This window comes from Eumetopias jubatus, unplaced genomic scaffold (assembly GCF_037043125.1).
Source record: "Eumetopias jubatus isolate StellerSeaLion01/CBP00866 unplaced genomic scaffold, mEumJub1_p1.0 scaffold_10, whole genome shotgun sequence".
In the NCBI taxonomy this organism is placed as follows: domain Eukaryota; kingdom Metazoa; phylum Chordata; class Mammalia; order Carnivora; family Otariidae; genus Eumetopias; species Eumetopias jubatus.
The window spans coordinates 77,148,898-77,169,171 of NW_028274816.1; the positions used below are offsets into that span (position 1 = coordinate 77,148,898).

The 20,274-nt window shown below is 54.9% G+C and overlaps 1 protein-coding gene and 1 long non-coding RNA gene across 2 annotated transcripts in view; one reads left to right on the plus strand and one right to left on the minus strand.

Moving 5' to 3' along the window:
• The window catches only part of MYH10 (myosin heavy chain 10), a 114,485-nt gene extending 94,211 nt beyond the window's left edge, over positions 1-20,274 (plus strand). Inside the window, exons 27-40 of the mRNA XM_028125035.2 lie at positions 1,183-1,389; positions 3,433-3,537; positions 4,644-4,796; positions 5,175-5,423; positions 5,659-5,871; positions 7,628-7,840; positions 9,179-9,340; positions 12,672-12,800; positions 15,387-15,475; positions 16,226-16,349; positions 16,432-16,640; positions 17,999-18,107; positions 19,119-19,291; positions 20,130-20,274. Of these exons, the coding sequence (XP_027980836.1) occupies positions 1,183-1,389; positions 3,433-3,537; positions 4,644-4,796; positions 5,175-5,423; positions 5,659-5,871; positions 7,628-7,840; positions 9,179-9,340; positions 12,672-12,800; positions 15,387-15,475; positions 16,226-16,349; positions 16,432-16,640; positions 17,999-18,107; positions 19,119-19,291; positions 20,130-20,274 (2,280 nt within the window). The remainder of the gene's footprint in view (positions 1-1,182; positions 1,390-3,432; positions 3,538-4,643; positions 4,797-5,174; positions 5,424-5,658; positions 5,872-7,627; positions 7,841-9,178; positions 9,341-12,671; positions 12,801-15,386; positions 15,476-16,225; positions 16,350-16,431; positions 16,641-17,998; positions 18,108-19,118; positions 19,292-20,129) is intronic.
• On the minus strand, positions 1,026-4,198 carry LOC114225384 (uncharacterized). The gene is made up of 3 exons (XR_003612545.2): positions 4,142-4,198; positions 3,068-3,131; positions 1,026-2,639 (listed from the first exon to the last, which is right to left on the minus strand). It is a non-coding gene; the product is annotated as an uncharacterized LOC114225384 (long non-coding RNA).

Below are 20,274 nucleotides of genomic sequence, written 5' to 3' on the forward strand. Positions count from 1 at the left end.
AGGCTCCCAGGCGGCTGCCGACCTCCGAGAGCCACGTGCCCGTGGTGTGTGTGTGTGGGTGTGGGTGTGTGTGTGTGTGTAACTGGGTGGGGCCGGCTGCCGTCTCAAACCCCACGTTCCTCCCAGGGTGTCCCCCCACCAGTGTCGTCTCCCGACGATGAGCTCAGAAACCTCGAACGGTCTGACGTCTCTCTCGTGCTGCCAGCCCGTCCCCGAGTCCTGCTGGTTTTTCCCGTGCCCCTTAGCCCCCCCTCCCCGTCCCTCCTCGCCCATCCTTGCCCTTGGTCTGTCTCAGGCCCCTGTGCCTGTCGCCAGCCCAGTCTCACGTCGGCTTCCCGTCCTCCCGTTGGCTCCACGCTTCATGTCGTGCAGCCTCTGAGCCCCGGGCAGATGAGCCGCCTTCGTTATCCCCCATACTCCTACCCCGCCCGTCCACATGCCACCTTCTGACGTGTGCGCTCACAACAGCAACACCGACGGGGCGTCAGCTTCCCTATGCGTCCGTCGCCACGCTGAGTACTTGATGCGCGTTGCCTTTGACTTTTACTACAACCTGGTGGGGCAGACTCTGCCTGCGGGGTTCGGAGATTACCCAAGGGTCACACAGCCAGTAAGCGGCAAGGGAGAGGGCAGCCGGGGAGAGTGTGGCCCCGGAGCCCTGACGGAACCCCCCAGCCGCATGGCCTCGAAGGCTCGTCCCCAGTCCTGAGTCTTCCCGGGGCGGCCCCTGCAGGGAGCCAGCCTGTTGGGAGCCCCCTTGCACCAACATGTGTGCACTCGTGTGACACGCCGCATTGGTCTCAGCCCGGCCACAAGGCTCTCAGCTCCTTATTAAAAATAATTCTCAGAACTAACAGAACGTGTCTTACGCCAAGGGTAACGTGAATGAACGGTGACACTTCGGACAGATGTGCCCCGTGTGTCGCCCCCACACTGGGCTGCCAAGGATAAAGTCCATGGCGCAGTGAGCCCCTTAATATCTGCTCCCTCCCCCCCCCCCGCCCCAGGCAGCATGCGCCAGGGTGTCCCTGCTGTAGAAACTTCACCCTCCGGGAAGAACGGAGGTTTTCATTCAGACGCTGATGGCAGACCACGTAGCGGGCGCGATCCCACCGGTGGAAGAAGCAGCACCTTGTATGGAGTGTTCTAAAAATAGCACATTTCTCTTCCTTCGCCTCCTAGTTCAAAGCAAATCTTGAGAAGAACAAGCAGGGCCTGGAGACCGACAACAAGGAGCTGGCGTGTGAAGTGAAGGTGCTGCAGCAGGTCAAGGCCGAGTCCGAGCACAAGAGGAAGAAACTCGACGCGCAGGTGCAGGAGCTCCACGCCAAGGTGTCGGAAGGGGACAGACTCCGCGTGGAGCTGGCTGAGAAAGCAAACAAGCTCCAGGTAAGCCCGGGGCAGCCTGGTGCCGGGCTCTGGATGGGTCCGCCCGCGGCGAGCGTGCCCCTCCGGAGTCCCTGGCCAGTGTGAGGCGCTCTGAGTTCACTAATACTTGAAGAATGGACGGCGTGAGGGCGCCCAGCCGGCTCAGCCAGAAGAGCACGTGACTCCTGATCCTCAGGGTCGTGAGTTCAAGCCCCACGCTGGTTGTAGAGATGACTTAAAATCAATAAGTACCATTTTTAAAAACCAGAAAAATCAAACTCAGGGCCGCCTGGGTGGCTCAGTGGGATAAGCATCCAACCCTTGAGCTCAGCTCAGGTCAGGATGGACTTGCATGCAGCCAGGAAAAACGATGCAGCAGATGAGTATTCGTTAGGAGAGACGTACGTTCCCCGTGTTGCTGAGCTAAAAACCAATCACAGAACTGTGACTGTCAGACACCCAGGACCAGCCCGCGGGGCAGTGACTCACTGGGCCAACTCCCCGGACGCAACGCGTGGTCCTGCTCATGGCCGTAGTTCTTAACAGTGGAAGGATACAAAGCAAGCGAATGAAGGGGAAAGGTGGGGGGGCCCTGAGGACACCGGGTGCGAGCTCCCGGCAGTCCTTTGGCGGGCAGGCCCACCCAGCACCCCGTTCCTCCCGCGGCGAGCTGGGACATGTGCGGGGAAGCTCGCGGAGCCTGCCCAGCGGTGCAGTGGGGGGCCGGTCCCGTGGGCCCCTCTGCCTGACACGCACCAGTGTGTCAGATCCCAGAGGGGAAGCGGGTGCTCAGCGTAACGCACGGTGTTTACACCAGCCACCTCGGCACAGTGAGCCTTTCTATTTTAGGGAATGGTAGGCGCTTTCTGGAAGTCTGAGTTCCCAGACGCCAGCCACGGGCCCTTCTAAGGAGAGCGGTCCCAGCCTCCTCTGTTAACTCTTTCCTGGGTGTCCCGCCATAATGTGTGTGTTCTCGAAAGAGAACCTGTTCAACGGTGTTAGTGCTGCCACGTGTTACCGTCTGTGTGGCAGGGAGGCGAGCTGAGCCTGCATCCGGCTCCTGTGGGTGGTCTCCCGTTGGATCCTCACACCGCGGCCCCTGGGTGAGTCTGGGCGCCTCAAAGAAGCGGAGGAGGGCACCGCCCTCTGGCGACTCCCCTGGCGGTCCCCGGAGCCAGAGCTGAAGGCGGAGGTCTCTTGTCGAGTCCAGAGCCCTTCACCACCACGCTGTTGCCAGGGCTGCGGACACGTGGGCTCTCCAAAGGCTGTTGCTAAAATGAGTACAAACAGAAATGTCCTTGGCTTGGGTCACGTGTATAGAATGTCCTCTGTGCACCTCCCCTTTGCTAATATGACCGGGGGACAAACCGGAGTGGGGGGGGGGGGTTTCCCGCTGTCTGTGAGGAAAGATTACAAAAGGTCTTATATCATGGGGACTGGGCGGGGGGGGTGGTTACCACATTATTCATGAAATCTGACCATAAGAGATAGCTGAATGTCCATGATAAATCTATGCCACCAGATTTTTAAGCCTAGAAAGTACTTTAGACTTGAAGACTAGGAAGTTAAACTTCTTTGAATCTCTATAATAAAGTTTTCAAGTTCTATAAGGATATGATTTGTACTGCCCCCCACCCCCCCACCCCCGCCAACGCAGCATTAATGCATCTTAGTGTGAAAAAGGACCAAGATACACCACCTGCTGATCTCAGAGCCTCTTCACACAGCAAAGCAATCCCTGGGAGGATTTGTTCTTTCTGTCCCTTCGGGATAAGACAACAAGATGGTAAACCAGAGTTAGGAGAACCGCACTCCGTGTGTGGGCTCCGCCGCCCTAATCCTCCCCGACCGTCGGCCTGCGGCGGCTGGCGCCGTGCCTGCCTCTCGGGGCGCTGGCAGCGGGGAGCAGGCCCTCTGCGATGGAAGTCTTCCTTAACTGCGTTTGGCAGTTTGCAGGATCACCCCCCCTCCCCTGAATACTGCTGTTTGTGTGCCTTTAGGGGGTGGTGAGTTTGGACCCTTCCTGTCTGCTTACTGACGAACTGAATCTTGTGCTCCTTGCAGAATGAACTGGACAATGTCTCAAGTCTTCTGGAAGAAGCAGAGAAGAAGGGTATCAAATTTGCTAAGGATGCAGCTGGTCTGGAGTCTCAACTACAGGACACACAGGTAATCTGGGGGGTGAGGGCCCCTGATGGTAGGGTAGCTCTGCCGTGTCTCGCGTCTACAAGCTGGTCCCAGAATGGCTTTGTGATCATCTCTGGTTTTATGCTCAACTTTTATTTGGAACCGTCTTGCTACTAAGGAAATCTCCGAAGCTCGTAACTCGACGCAGAGCCCCCCAGTCCCTGTCTAGCGGGCGTGTGGGCGGCCTGGGCGGCGGCTCTGCTTCGCACCATCAGGCACCGCCTCCCAAGCAGCCATCCTCCCGCGCGCACAAGCATCACTGGCCATTTGCACTAAGATGGTTTTCTTGTGGCTGAAATTCCCTGACCGTGACCTCACGGAGAGTCCCTACCGTAAAAGGACAGGTTGAAGCTCGCTAAATCCTACGGTTAAATCCCGTTATCAAAACGTGCCTTGGGAATGTCTTCAAGTCCGAGAGAAGTCGGCATGTTGACTTCAATATAAAAATAACGTAGCAGTTTTTTTCTTGGAGTTTGACATCTTTGTATTAAATCTTCGAACTTTATAGGAACGGGGATTTGCTAGATGCTGGGGATACAGGGGTAAAAATCTCAAGACAAAGGAGATCTGCGTAGCGGGGGCTTACCCGGTGACGAGGCACATCCTGGTCAGCACAGAAAGCCCTCTGCGTGCCTTTGGAAACTTTCAAGTCTGAAAGTCAATGGGAAAGACACGTTCGCGTTGACATTTTAGAAAAACGAGTCTGGCAGGAAGTATTAAAGGACAGACACTGGAGGGGCGGCCTGGTCCTAGAGGTGATGGTAGTGAGAAACGCCCAGTTGCCTGAGCTAAGGGACCGGGGAGCGGAGAGGGGGATTTGCCGAAGCGCAAAGAGGCAGGAGGAGCAGGGAAGGCGGCCCGGGCGCCAGGTGGACAGGGCTGCCGGTCGTGGGCAGCATTTCTGGGAGGAGCGTTTATAAAATCATCACGTGTGTTTCTGAGTCCTTCCCGTCTCCTACTGTCACCGGGTATTGCGCGCCCACTGAGGCGCTCTGGTGTTCGTGACATGAACTTGTTTTTTTATAAGAGGTGTTTGTGTTGTGGTGCCTGGTGTGACTTCAGTCTTGACCTCTCACGAAAACAAACAGGAGCTTCTCCAGGAGGAGACACGCCAGAAACTGAACCTGAGCAGCCGCATCCGGCAGCTGGAGGAGGAGAAGAACAGTCTCCAGGAGCAGCAGGAGGAGGAGGAGGAGGCCAGGAAGAATCTGGAAAAACAAGTGTTGGCCCTGCAGTCCCAGGTGCGCGCACGCCCCCCCTAGAAGCGGCGCTGGCCTGTATGTCGCTGCCACGCTGCGTCGTCCCATCTGCCTTTGGGACAGTTAATTAGGTTGAACTAAATTACGCCCAAGAAGGGTTTTTCCCTTGACCCAGCCACATGCTGATACCACGCCGGTGGTTATGGTGCCGGAAGCATTTAAAATAAAGCCCTAGGACCATGTCCACTATTCAAACCAGTCGTCCCTTTGTGGATTATTAGCTAAGAAATTCAGTTACAGTCGAAGGTTCGTTTGTTCAAAGTCACACAGTGTTGATTTCGAACTCGCTTTCTCTCTGTTCCTGCCCTGTAAGCGTCAACGGGGTTGTTTGACGCGGATCTCTCTTCCTGTAAAACCCAGCTCACGGACACCAAGAAGAAAGTAGATGACGACTTAGGAACAATCGAGAGTTTGGAAGAAGCCAGAAAGAAGCTTCTGAAAGACGCAGAGGCGTTGGGCCAGCGCCTGGAGGAGAAGGCCCTGGCCTACGACAAGCTGGAGAAGACCAAGACCCGCCTGCAGCAGGAGCTCGACGACCTGACGGTGGACCTGGACCACCAGCGCCAGATCGCCTCCAACCTGGAGAAGAAGCAGAAGAAGTTCGACCAGGTGGGTCCCCGGCGCCGCATGCTGTCTCCTCCTGGCAGCGCCCTCCTTTGGGTGGCTTATGGTTTAAAGGCATCTGTAGAAAGTTGGAAGAGGAGACAAGCAAAAACAGGGGAACAGCCCTAATCGGGTGCTGTGCCTCGCTGTAAGTCCGACTCGCAGAGAAGGAAAAGCAGTTCTGTCGCTCTTTAAGCCGTTGTCCATATTAACCCGCCCCCGCCCCCCGCCCCCCCCCCAGCTGTTAGCGGAAGAGAAGAACATCTCTGCTCGCTATGCGGAAGAGCGAGACCGCGCGGAGGCGGAGGCCAGAGAGAAGGAGACCAAAGCCCTGTCCCTGGCCCGGGCCCTCGAGGAAGCTCTGGAGGCCAAGGAGGAGTTTGAGAGACAGAACAAGCAACTTCGGGCAGACATGGAAGACCTCATGAGCTCCAAGGATGACGTGGGGAAGAACGTGAGTAGCCCTGGGGAACAGTCCTCGGAGGGGGGGCAGGCGACTCCCCGCAAGCACCTGATGGGTCCGGGGGCGTCCAGGCCGGCGCGTGAGGAGGGGTGGGTGACGTCTTCGGGGAGAACCTGTCAGATTCTGTGCGCGGTCTGTTCTCGTGGCGGGGCTGACAGATGGGGAGGCCTTGTTTACTGATGGCACTTTCGTGGGTGCTCCCCACCCTCCCCTGCATCCTGGCGGGGGACGGTGAAGGCGGCATGTTCTTGGCCCCGAGTCCCAGGTAGTCACCAAACACAAGTACCTCGAGGGCCCCTCCCGCTGACCGAGGGCAGCGGGAACCCGGAGGGGGGCCGGAGGCACCTACAGCTCTCCCTGACCCCGGCCTTCCCGGTCGAACGCTCTGGACACTCATTCACGGTCTGGAAATGTCTGCGGTACTGTACTCTTACCGCACGCACGCTCCACGAGAACTGCGATGATTTTTATGTGCCCCACGCCCCTCCTTTAGGTGCATGAGGTATGGAGGATGGCGAGGCCAGGCCAGGCCTGGGGCCAGAAACAGGTTTGGGGCTCGGCTCTTCTCCCCAGCTTCCGTTCTCAGCAAGAGAAGCCACTTGATCTCTCGAGCCCAAGTTCTGTCATCTGCCCGATGGACAGGACACGTCCCCTGTTTCATGAAGCCACAGCGCGTGCTCTTTGAAAAGCATAACGTCTCATTTTCATGGGATGTGGGCGCCCCGGCCACGTCATAAAGGAGGGAAGACCATCCTACCTTCCCATTGGGTCTCCGACAGCCCGGTGTCTGGCGGATCAGCCCCTAGGCAGTAGGCCACCTAGAGCAGAAACGGCCATGATTACACAGTAAAATGTAGAGCAAGACTCCAGTTACTTTCATTGTTTTTTTTTTCTTTCTTTCTTCTTTTAATCAAGTGAGCTCTCCGCCCAACACGGGGCTCGAACTCACAACCCCAAGATCAAGAGTCAGACACTCCCCCAGCTGCGCCAGCCGGGCGCCCCGTTGTTTGCTCATTCATATTAGTCGTTCGCCAGGATCATCAACAGTCACACATTCACTCCACAGACATTGTGCCTAAGAAGCAGCAGGCGCTGCGGAGACACCAGGGCCTCACGCCCTAGCTCCTCCTGCCCCTGCGAGCCCCAGAGGGGAGGCGGAGCGCCTGCGCCTGAAGGGTGTCCCCGGGGGGTGGAGGCACCTGGCCCAGAGAACTAGGTGGATGTTTGCGATGGGGATCTTTGTCCAGAGAAAGGCCAGGCCACCTGTTTCCCCGCACCCTGCTTCCCAGACCCAACTCACCTTACTATTTAGAATTTCCATGTGCATTTTTGGCCCCAGCTACCTTCCCCACGGCAGGACGGGATGTCCTGAGTGCCTTGTACGCACAGACGGCCGGCAGATGGCCAGTCAGCATCCCAGTCCCTCTGACACCGCGCTCGTTCCTTTGTTCTTTGGCTCGTAAAGTCCGCTCCGCTTCGAGGTCATCAGAGAACAACTGAATGGTTATGGCGCGCATGTCGATCAGGAGCTCCGAACTGTCCTCTAAATGGCATCCTCCAAAATGAGGAGTGGCACAGGCCGTAGCAGGAGAGGGAAGGATGTGTGTGACGTCGGGGGAAGCTGGCCCGGGAGGGACCAGAGTGGCCTTCGAGCCGCGTGGGGGCCTCTGATGGAAGACACAGACGGCCGTCCCCATCTGTGCCTCTGCCAGGGGTCATCTCTCCCCTGCTGCTTCCTGTGCTTTAGGTGCACGAACTTGAAAAATCGAAGCGTGCCCTGGAGCAGCAGGTGGAGGAGATGAGGACCCAGCTCGAAGAGCTGGAGGATGAACTTCAGGCCACGGAGGACGCCAAGCTTCGCCTAGAGGTCAACATGCAGGCCATGAAGGCCCAGTTCGAGAGGGACTTGCAGACCAGAGACGAGCAGAATGAAGAAAAGAAGCGGCTCCTGGTGAAACAGGTAGGTCGGAGGCAGCGCGGCCTCGGGAACGGGAACCTGCGCGTTCTCAAAGTCCGGCTGTGGGTCAGTATCCTGACGCCGGAATTCACGTCAGAACACGTTAGCGGGAGGAAAACCAACGTAGTTGATCATTTGGTCTTTAAAATTTAGTGTACTTGTTTCTGATGTCCTGTTTCCTTATTTATCAAACACCACCACTGCTGCTTACGGGCCAGAAAACTTCTCAGTAATTACATAGCCCTCGGGGGGATCTCAAGAGACCACGCAGTTAGGTTCAGCTTCGGGGAGTCGTAAATGTGTGGGTGAAGGAGAGAAGCCACCACGGCTGACGAGGGGACTCCGCATTTCTGAGGTTCAGATCACATGCCCTCATGAAACCACTCCTCAGAGGGAAAAAAAGCCAGATGAGTCTCCTTTTTTTGTGTTTGTTTTTTAAGATTTTATTTATTTGAAAGAGAAAGAACGAGCATGAGAATGGGAGGGGGGGAGGAGCAGAGGGAGAAGCAGACTCCCCAGTGAGCAGGGAGCCCGATGTGGGGCTTGATCCCAGGACCCTGAGATCATGCCCTGAGCTGAAGGCAGACGCTCCACTGACTGAGCCACCTGGGCGCCCGCCCTCCTTCTTTTTTTTTTGGTTTTAAAAGGTTGCTGGGCACTTATGATTTGTATACTTGGCCGAATGTATGTGAGATTTCTAATTTCTAAGTTCACTTTCAAAACTAACTGTGGCTATCTTGACAAGTCCCTTGGAGTTGGTGGTATCAAGTCTTGGATCTGGGATAGATCTGTTTTATTTTGTTATTCTCAGGCACTAGTATTTAATATATTAGCCGTTTCTTGCTAGATAACTAGCGATCTCAGACTTAGTGACTCAGAACAGCACTTACATAGCTCCCAGTTTCTGTGGGTCTGGAATTCTGAATCCATGGGGCAGGTGCATCGTCTGAAAGCCGGACTTGGGCCAGAGGACCCGCGTCCAGGCTGGCTCCCCCCCACCCCCCACCCCCCACCCCCTCGAGCCTGGGGTCCTGGCCCGAGACCTCGGCTCCTTGCCGCGGGGCTGCTCCACAGGCCCTTGAGTGTCCCTGCAAGAGATGTCTGCCGGCTTTCCCTGTGTCGTCACCTTGGCTAGGAGCCCGAGGTCACGGACTCTGCCTTCCCGCGCGCCCCCACGGTAGCCCGCGGGAATAGTGCATACGAGACGTTACCGTTCACGACCTCCCTGAACACATTTCAGCTCCAGAGAGCTGCCACAGAGTCACCGTCTGGATGCCAGGCCGCCTGTCCCTGCGAGGGGACCCGGGGTATGGCCAGGCCTGACCCGATGCTGTCCACCAGGTGCGGGAGCTGGAGGCGGAGCTGGAGGACGAGCGGAAGCAGCGGGCGCTGGCGGTCGCTTCCAAGAAGAAACTGGAAATAGACCTGAAGGACCTTGAAGCCCAGATCGAGGCGGCGAACAAGGCGAGGGATGAAGTGATCAAGCAGCTCCGCAAGCTTCAGGTAGGTGACCTCCGGCCCTGCAGATCCATGGGCCGCCGGGAGGCAAGCTCTGCAGCGCCCCCCTGCCGACTGGCCCAGCGTGCACATGCCGCTGGTCCCGGGCACGCGGTGGGGTTGTGGCCCAGCGGCCGAGGCTGGGTCAGCCGGCAGGAGGAGGGCACGCGCGACTCTCCTGTCCGCAGGATGTGCGGCGTGGTCAGCAGGTAGAGCATCCGCCAGGGGGCTCAGGCTCTCAGGGCTCTGACAGCCTCTGGTGACGCTCAGCTTAGCCTGGAGCCACCCAAGAGGAAGGTGGCGTTGGCCGCGGCCGTCTGCAACCATGAGCCTTAGTCCTCTTCAGTCTGATTTAATCCGCACTTCTACTGAAATGATGTGCCAGTTGTCACTATCACCGTGTCAAGGGGATTTCTAGAGTAACTCCCAGTAACTCCCGGTTCTCGGCAAGACATCGTGGGCCCTCTCCCATCCTAGGCACAACTTCTCCGGGGCGCAATCGGTCGATGATGACAAAAGCTTTAGAAAACGTCCATTCCTTTGACCGTGGTGATTCCACGTTTCGAGAATGTGTTCTAACAAAATACAGAGAAGAGGCGAAATATTCATACACAGAGATCAGAGCTGGAATGTTGTTTGCCTGCCAGCCGGTTCGAGGCTAGAGATGAGGATGCAGTGATGGGGCCTGAGTCAGGAAGACAAGTGTGGGCGGCCTCGCTCTCAGCCACACACGTGTGCAGATGTTGGTGTATCAACAGGTAGACGCCATCCTTAGGCAAAGGTTAAAAGGAAAAGTCAACTCTGCAGGACAGGTTTAGGAGGAATTTATTTGCTTCCTTAAATTTTTTTATAAAGCTAAGTACAAAGCTTTTATTTTGAGGAGCTAATTACAAAGGTCATGAAGCACGTTGTAGAGAACATACATGACACGGATTTTACTTATGTACCAGCTTTATGGAGAAATAATGCACAGGCCATACAACTTACCTATTTAAAGTATTTTCAGTGTTTTTTACTATAGTCACAGGGTTGTACAGATATCACCACTAAGTTTGGGCATCTTGGTTCCCTCTAAAAGACGCACCTGTTACCTGTCACCTGTCACTCCATGCTATCCGCCGCATCCAGTGCCAACCCCCCACGAATCTTGCTGTGTCTGGAGATTTGCCTCTGCCGGACAGTCACGTAAACGGAATCATAACCCCTGTGGCTTTGCGACTGGCTTCCTCCCCTTACCGTGTTTTCAAGGTTCCTCCGTGCCGGAGCATGAAGGAGTACTTTTCAGCTACTGTGAATCATGCTGCTGTGAACGTTCACGACCATCTTCTGTGTGGACGTGTGCTTTCAGTTCTTAGGTATATGCATGCCTAGGGGTGCGAGTGCTAGGTTCTATGGTAGTTCTGTGTGACTTTGAGGAACTGCCGGACCTTTCCAGAGACTGTCCCATTTTGCATCCCCACCAGCTATGGTATGAGTCCAGTTCCTCTGCATCCTCACCAGTATTCGCTATTACCCATCTTTTATAGCAATCCCAGTGGGTGTGAGGTGGTATTTCACTGTAGTTTTGAACTGCATTTCCCTAATGACTAATGATGAACATCTTTTCATGTGTTTATTGACCGTTATCTGGGAAACCTCTCTTTCAATCCTCGGCTCATCTTAACTGAGTTCTCTCTAATAACGGAGTTGTGACATTTCTGTGTGTGTTCGGGATGCTTCTTGTGAGATAGAGGATTTCCAAATATTTTCCTCCATTCTCTAGTCTGGTCTGTTCACTCGCTCGATGGTATTGTGTACAGTACAAATTTTTTTAGTTTTGATGGAATCCAGCTTATTTCCTCTTTTGTTTCTTATGCTTTTGCTATCGGATCTATGTCAACTACTGCCTAATCCAAGATCATGAACATTTATTCCTATGTTTTCTCCTAAGAATTTTATACTTCTAGGATCTTTTTTTTAAGTCCATTGAGTTACATTTTGTGGTATGTGTACAAACCCAACCTCATTCTTTTAGATATGGATATCTAGTTGTCGCAGCGCCATCTGTTAAGAAGACTGTTCTTTCCCCCATTGAATTTTCTGGGCACTCCTGTCAAAAATTAACTGACCATAGATTTGTTTATTTCTGGACTCTGTCCTGTTGCATTGATCTATATGCCTTTCCTTATGCCAGTATCACATGGCACATTGATTGCTGTGGCTTTGTCAGTTTTGAAATTGGGAAAGGTGACATCTCTAGCTTTATTCTTTTTTGAGGTTGTTTAGGGTTCCTTACAATTCCATACGAATTTTAGGATCAGTTCGTCAGTTTCTGTAATGGGGTGGGGGAGGGGGGAAGCCAGCTTGGATTTTGATAATGTGCTTACGTAGGAAGACAGTATTGTCTTCCAGCGCATGAACATGTCGGTCTTTCCATTTATTTAGCAATTCTTTTTTCAGTGATGTTTTTATAGTTTTGATGTTCAAGTCATATACTACTTAAGCTAAATTTATACCTAAATATTTTACTGTTTTTGATGCTTATTTATAAGGGTTGCTTTCGTAATTTTTGGAATGTTTACAGTGTATGGAAATACAATTGATTTATGTATATTGCTCTTGTATCTTATAAACTTGCTGAACTCATTTATTCTTAAGGTGGATCCCTTAAGATGTTCGATAGATCATATCATCAGCAGAGCAAGCTGGTTATTTTTGCCTTTTTAACGCCTTTCTAATCTGGATATCTTTTTGTTGTTGTTGTCTTTGTCTTGGTGTAATTGCTTTGAGTAGAATCTCCATGACAGGATTAAACAGAGGTGGCAAAGCCAGACATTCCTGCTTTGTTGCTGCTCTTAGGGGAAAGCATTCAATCTTTTGGCCACTGAGTATGGTATCAGCTATTGGTTTTTCACGGCTGCCGTTTATCCGAGTGGAGGGAGTCTCCTTCTGTTCATTTTCTTAAATGTTTTTATAATGAAAGGGTTTTAGATTTTGTCCCGTGATCCTGCTGCTGTATTAATTCATTTTGGGGTTTCAAATTAGCCTCACATTCCTCAGATAAATCCCATCTGGGTGTTCGGATAGAATGGTGTATGAATATACACAGCGTATGATTCTTGTTACGTGCTGATGGATTCAGTTTGCCACTATGTTCGTAATCTGTCGTTGCATTTGTTGAGCATTTTTGCATCTATGTTCATAAGGGATATTGTTCTAAATGTTTTCATGTGATACCTTTGTCGTTTCCACATATTTTTATGTTTTCAATGGTTGGGTATTACTTTATGCTCTGGAAAAAATACATGCTTAAAAACTAATAATGAAATCCACTCTAAAACCTTCTTCCTAACCTTAGGCTCAGATGAAGGATTACCAACGTGAATTAGAAGAAGCTCGTGCATCCCGGGATGAAATTTTTGCTCAATCCAAAGAGAGTGAAAAGAAACTGAAGAGTTTAGAAGCAGAAATCCTTCAATTGCAGGAGGTCTGTTAATACTTACTCTACTCATCCGTTTGTTCAAAAAATGTTTGCCCCTGAAATCTCTCCAAGATCAAGGAAATATCTTACTGTCTTGGTGGCCTAGTATAGTTTCATGACCCGTTTTAATAAAGTACTGGACCATCTTACTGCCTCAGTGCAGCAGACAAGAGTGGTCACATTGTGGTACTGCTTATATATATATTCCTCTACGTGGCCAGAGGCCAAGTGGCAGATTAGTAATTTTCCAAGCGACTTTCCAGGCCTCAGTCCATGTGTAAGAAAAGGTAGTAGAGTTTAATGTTGGTAAGCATCACGATCATTTAATCTTACTATTGTAAGATTTCCTTGTTTTACACAGAAGCACCATTCAGGGGAGATGTAGGTTTCATTGAGTTCCTTGGTGAATCATCTTGTGATCAATTCTTTCATTTCTCTCTTTTGTAAGTTCTCAGGAAGAGGGACTGACGAAGGGTTACCTCGGGTCTGGGGTTCTATCAGTGGTAGGCACACCTGAATACATACGTTTATTTTAACAGCTTTATTGAGGTAAAACTGCCAAAGAACTGCACATATTCAGTGTGTACACATTTCTGCATAAATGATCAAAAGTTATGCCAACCTATAAGGAGCAACTTAAGCTGAAATGTTATCACCAGTTAATAGGAAAAGAAACTCCCAATACCACCACCTAGACCTGGCTGGCTTTGGTGTTAGCAAAGACAACTACAAATGTGGGGTAGAGCTTGCAAGAAAGGAAGGGAATGCCTTCGGTGTCAGGAATGGAGAAGTAACCAAAGACCAGCTGAGTAACACTGAGCAGACCCTGAGCTTCCTCCAAGGAGCAGCTTGTGGTGTGGGTCCTTCTTTGTTTTCTATTTCACTGACTTTTTTTGCTCCTGCTTCATTTCCTTTGGGTTTTTTTTTCTGACTTCTTGAGGTGCACACTCATTAATTTTCAGGCTTTTCTCTTGTCTGATTCTGCTCCTAGAACACTGTAAATTCCCCTCAAACTCCTGTGTTCACTGTATCCTGCAAAATTTGGGGCTCTCGTTGCCATTTAAAGATTTACTTATTTTAGAGAGCACGAGGGGAGAAGGGGCAGAGGGAGAGAATCTTAAGCAGACTCTCCGCTGAGCGCAGAGCCCCACACGGGGCTCGAACTCACAACCCCGAGATCACGACCTGAGGTGAAACCAAGAGTCAGCCACTCAACCGACAGGAGCCCCTAGTTCTTAATTTTTCTAATTTTGATGATGGTTTTTTCTTTACTTCATGAATAATTTAAAAGTGTGGTTTAAGTTCCCAAATGTGTGACACTTGGTTTTTTTGTCGTTGATTTGTTATACTGCATCGTGGCTAGGAATACTGAGAGCAGAGTTGCTTCAGGGCCTCGAATGGGGTCAGTCTTTAAAAATGCTCCATGTGCGCTTAAAAGAACATGTGCATGATCCTCAGTGAGGCAGCTGTTGAAGACCCGTGTGGTTCATCATGCAGCTGACAGGGCTACGCCCAAAGGTGATGGGGCTCTGGGAGCCAGGCCCCCTGGGGCACGACCCACATGCCCAAGTGCACTCCCTGCAGCCCTGCGCCCTCCCAGCCTTGTGAGAAAGTGGTTATTTCAGGCCTTCAGACAAGGGCCCAGTGCATTAGGGAAGAAGAGACCCCCCCCCCCAACCTCGAGACCCCCCCCTCCACCTCGAAAGGGAGCCCGGCCCTTCCCTCCATCTCTCTTTTTCCTCCCTTCAGACCCTTTGTTCTTTGGCTTAGAAGCCCCAGGCTCCTCCCCTTTCTCCCGTGGCTCCTCCAGCCTGTGTGCAGCACACCCAGCCAGTGGAAAGGAAGGGCCCCTGGCGGGCCCAGGACGATGGGGCACCAGAGGCCAGATGGTAGAGGAGCCGACGCTTAACATGTGCTCGTGAACCAGAGGCCTTTGGGTCTGGCCCAGAGCATCCCTCCCTTGCAGCTGGGCTCACTCTGTCCCGTGTGTGGGGGTTGTGTGTGCTGGAACCCCGGCCTTTTGCCTGTATCCTGTGCTCTAATAATGTAAGAGGTAAACACACGAGCCAGGCACACGGGCGAACTCCTTGGTATGCAGCCCTGTTCCACTGGCATCTCTTGAAGGGCCAGCTGGACCGGGAGGAGTCAGACCCCCGGTTTTCTGCTGCCGACCAGCCTTAGGACTTGGCAAGTCCCTTCCTCCTTACACTGAGGGCAGAAGTGCAGCGCTCACACTCAGACTGTCCTCTCCGTCTTTACCCACGCGGGGTAAGAAGTGCACCCCGGCTGCTTCCTGGGGCAAGTCCTCCTTCCAAAGGAACGCGTGGAAAAGCTGCCATGAGGCAGTTCTTCCTGCAGAGGACTGGCCGGCCCAGAGCTGCCCCTTGCCCTGCAGTCTCCAGTCCCCTTCGAGAAAGAGGCCCGAAGGCTCGCGCCCCCCTGCTGCCCCCCCCCCCCGCACACCTGCTGTGTTTCCTGGGGCCTGATGCTCCTGGTCACACTGTCTATGGGACATGCGAGGCGGCTGCAGCCGGCACGACAGTCCGATTTCACCTCTGAGGAAATGGTTAATCCCAGTCTAATCTCCCTTAGGAACTGGCCTCGTCTGAGCGATCGCGCCGCCATGCAGAGCAGGAGAGAGACGAGCTGGCGGACGAGATTGCTAACAGCGCCTCTGGCAAGTGAGTCTCCCGGCCGTGGCGGGGGGGGGGGGGGGGGGGCGCTAGAGACCAGCGGCAGCCCCACCTGTCCTCTGGGCACCCGTGGGCCGTCCCCCTTGGGGCTTCCCACCGCCCCAGGGAGGCCATGCCATCCGGCATCTGGAAGTCAGGAGCTGATCTGCTCATCTGGGAAGATGAGCCCAAGACAGACGCTGGGCCTCCGGCCAGCCTTGCCACCGGCAGTGGGGCACAGCTCCCCGCGTCACTCAGTCCCACACTAGGTGTGAAGGAAGGGCGTCTGGAACATGCCCCATTTCCGCAGACGGCCCACAGCCTGGCCATGCGGGTCTTGACTTTCAGATTCCTTCAGTCGGGCAGGCAGATCCCTAAAGACCTACCTTTCTCTGAGTGCCTTTTTCGTGAAGTCCCGCCTTTTTCCAGTGAGGGTGCCTTCTGCACCTTTGTGGCAGGTCCTGGCAGACTTGGCATGGTCGGGCGGTGCGCTGGGAAAGCCAGGCTGGGGTCATCTTGCCCTTTCGGAAGGGGACCCTGGCTGCTGCATGGGGGGCCCGCTGGAAGGTGACCACAGCGGCCCGGCGAGAAGGGGCAGGGGGCGTTGTGTAATCCTCTGCAGTGTAATCCATCAGCAGGCCTCGCTGATGGGGAGGGGGGGATGGGAGAGCCAGCCGTCAAGGACGCTGCTGGGGGGGAGGGGGGCGCAGACCCCGTGTGCAGACCCCGCGCCGAGCGGTTCCCCCCCGCCCCGCCCAGGTCTGCGCTGCTGGACGAGAAGCGGCGTCTGGAGGCGCGGATCGCGCAGCTGGAGGAGGAGCTGGAGGAGGAGCAGAGCAACATGGAACTGCTCAACGACCGCTTCCGCAAGACCACGCTGCAGGTGGCCCGCGCGGCGGCCGGGCGCTGGGAAGGGCCGCGCCGCCCCTCGGGCCCGAGCCGCTCACCCCGGCTGTCCTCCCCAGGTGGACACGCTGAACGCTGAGCTGGCGGCCGAGCGCAGCGCCGCCCAGAAGAGCGACAACGCGCGCCAGCAGCTGGAGCGGCAGAACAAGGAGCTGAAGGCTAAGCTGCAGGAACTGGAGGGCGCCGTCAAGTCCAAGTTCAAGGCCACCATCTCCGCCCTGGAAGCCAAGATCGGGCAGCTGGAGGAGCAGCTTGAGCAGGAAGCCAAGTAAGAGGGTTTTGCCGCCACAGACCCAAACTTCCTGCGCCTCTGCTGCAGGCCGGGGCCGGGGAGTCACGTGGGGGCTCCCATGGCACCGACGTGGGAGACAGACGTGGTGTGAGCCCCCCGGGGACGGCTGGGCTCGGCGGGGGGCGAACCCTCCTGTCCCCGTGATTTCCCAGGAGCCCCAGTCCGCCTCTCCCCGGCGCGAGCTCATGTCCCAAGTTGCTGGCATCACATGAAACGCTAGTTTGTTGCCAGAGAAGAAACGTGGTAGGACAAACAAGCTTTCCTGCTCCCAAAGCAAAGGACAGCTCAACATTTGCCCGTGGTCCTGATGCTGGAGACAGACTGCCCAGGCTAGCGCAGACCTTCACATTCGCCCTCCTGACGGGGAGCCTGGGGCCCAGACACGCAGGGCCCGCGCTCAGAGCCCAGCACCACCACCACCACCCCCCCCCCCCCCGCCCCAGCTTCCCCCCACTTCCCACTTCTCAGACTGCGCTGCTCTCAAAGAAGAGGGCTTGTTCCACTGTGGGCTGTAATTACCATGACTTGCCCTTTTCAGCGAATTCTGCCCGTTTTTGCATAACATTTGAGAAGGAACAAAAGGACATTTTCTGTTCTCAATGGAGCTCAGTTCCCTCTCCTGTGTGGGCCTATCTGGAAGCCCAGTGACTTGCTTGGCTTTCCCCGAAGGGGGAGTGTGGGTTTTTTTTTGTTTGTTTGTTTTTTGGTCTGTTCCACTGGTAACTGCGACAGCCCCCAGCATCTGGGTAGGGAGTCAGTAAATTTTACATTGAAAAGTCACTTAGTAAATTAGGTCTTGTTTTCCAGGCTAAATAGGTAATCAGAGTAACCACCTAAGGTTTTTGTTGTCAAAAGGTTTGAATTCAATATACAGGGCAAGTAGCTTAAAAAAAAAAAGTGTTTTCTCTTGTTAGAGAGAGAGAGAGTGCATGAGCCAGGTGTGGAGGGGCAGCGGGAGAAGCGGCTTCACGCAGAGCAGGGAGCCTGATGTGGGGCTTGATCCCAGGACCCCGAGATCATGAGCTGAGCAGCTGCTAAACTGAGCCACCCAGGTGCCCCTGGGGCAGGTCGCTTTAAGCTTCAGAAGTTCACTAAACTGATCACTATCTGTGTGAAGGAATAACGAACGCACTTTTTCTACCTATCAGCATTAGGATACATTACAGGTAATGCATATTTTAATCAGAAGGGGAAAGTTCCCGGGCCATATTAATTCTGTTACTCTGGTCAGAGAGGTCTTGGAAGGCACTCCAGCATGTGTCCTCTTCCAGAGCTTAGCCATTCAACTATCATTTCCAGAGTGGCACAAACTAATGCGTTGGTCATTTTACCAGGGAACGAGCAGCCGCCAACAAACTCGTCCGTCGCACCGAGAAGAAGCTGAAAGAGATCTTCATGCAGGTTGAAGATGAGCGTCGACACGCAGATCAGTATAAAGAACAGGTAAGGGGAGAAGACCGAGCAGGACGATCATGCATGCCACCCTCAAAATGCTTCACTTAGCAAAGACACTGGGGCAAAATGAGCCCAGGGTTACCATTTGACCAGCGAGATTAAAAAAAAAAAAAAAAAAAAAAAATGCTATTTGAAACGTTCGTCCTCGTGTTCCAACAACCATGGGCTGCTCCTCACCCACGTCAGATACTGGGGTGCTGGGGACACAGAGGTGATTCCAGACGCGGCCCCCGCCCCTCAGGGCTCTCCCAGGGCCACACTGCTTGCTGCCCCGGGGGCCGTGCCCTCGTTCCTTCTCCCCCGACCACTCTGCTGCGCTGAGCCTGGTCACTGCAGACGCTGGGAGGGAAGGTGGACGGGGCGGAGAATGCCCAGGCCTGGGGCCAGGACCCTTCCCTTTTCTCTCCCGGCCCCGGTCAGGCGCCTGGCTCCCCCTCCCCCCACCTCCCGGACCTCGCGCCACTGCGGGCAGTTCTGGGCGGCCGTGAGCTGGCCAGAGTCCACATCGCTGCATTCTCGTGTCCACTTTTCCAGAGCGGCCTTGTACTTGAATCAAAGCGTAACATCCGAAACGGCCATCCCGAATGGAAGTACAAAACCAACTGTACCATCTCCCGGGGCTGGAGACGGTCCACACGGTCGGCCCTTTTGTATTCTGCCGAACAGCCATTCCTCTTCGTAATCCCCTCGGTCACTCAGAGGAAGCTAGTGAATTGTGTCGTTTCTCCTACAGAAAACTCAAGCATGAAAATAGGATTTGACCGTTCAGTCTCCTTTAGCAAAGTTTGCTTTGTAGACACTGGTTTGCAGAGAAAGGCAGGCTGATCCGAAGGCCCTGGACCATCCCCCAGTCGTGTGCGTGCGCACACGCGTGGATATGCGGGTGCGCGCTCCCGTGGCTGCCGGGGCCCCCGAGGCTGTGCTCCACGCTCAGGACGCGGCCGTGTCGAAACCGAGTCGGCCGCTTTGTTGTGACTGGGCTCGTGTCACCTCCCCCAGATGGAGAAGGCCAACGCCAGGATGAAACAGCTCAAGCGGCAGCTGGAGGAGGCGGAGGAGGAGGCCACGCGTGCCAACGCATCTCGGCGTAAGCTCCAGCGGGAACTGGATGATGCCACGGAGGCCAACGAGGGCCTGAGCCGCGAGGTCAGCACGCTCAAGAACCGGCTGAGGTGAGCGACCCCGGGGGCTGCCGTTAAGCGGCGCAGGGTCTTGGAGTCCGGGCCCAGAGCATGGGAAAAGAGCGGCCCTTGTCGGCTTAGCGTTTGGTCCGGAGGATGCGTCGGAGTCCCGTAGTTACTCGCCCTTTTGCTCGGAGTCGCTTTGCAGTCGTGCACGCGGGCTTTCCGACCTGTAGTCCTTCAGCGGGACAGGGGAGGAACTGGGCCGTTCGCTAGCAGGCTACACGGATCCACGGCCGGGCAGTTGGCTGTCCCTGTCCAGACGTCCACGAAAAGCAGGGCAGGAGCTCCTCGGGGGCCCCGGTGCCTTCAGCCCTGCGCCCGCCCCTGTCCGCACACCGGGTCTGGCGCGCACCAGGGAGAGGAGGCTAAACTCTCTGCCGGGAGCAGGTTAGCAGGGGCCTTGGCAAAGGGCTGCCCGCTGGCCATACTGCGCATGCCCTTTCTGTACGGTGAGCTACAGACCGGTTTTACGTTTATAAAGGGTTGTAAATGCAGAGCCACCCCGGGAATGTGCGAGAGAGACCGTATGTGGCCCGCAGAGCCTCCCTAAGGACTAGCTGCCCCTCCATCCAGCTCCCTGCCCGTTCCTATGGCAACGGCCCTCTGAGAGCCTCGGGCTCGGGGTCCGCCGGGTGCCGGCCAGGCAGGGCTGGGGGACAGGTGGACAAAGCACAGAGCCTGTCCGGATCGTGCGCACCCCCACCCCCAGCCGTGCCCTGCAGAAAGGGGTGCGAGGGTGGAGGCCTCGGGCAGTGTGCAGCTGGAGCGCCACGCGTTCCCGGCTTCACCCCCGCGCGTCGGCTCTCCCTCCTCCCTTCTGCCCCAGGCGAGGCGGCCCCATCAGCTTCTCGTCCAGCCGGTCTGGCCGCCGCCAACTACACATCGAGGGGGCCTCCTTGGAGCTGTCCGACGACGACACGGAGAGCAAGACCAGCGACGTCAACGAGACGCAGCCACCCCCGGCCGAGTAG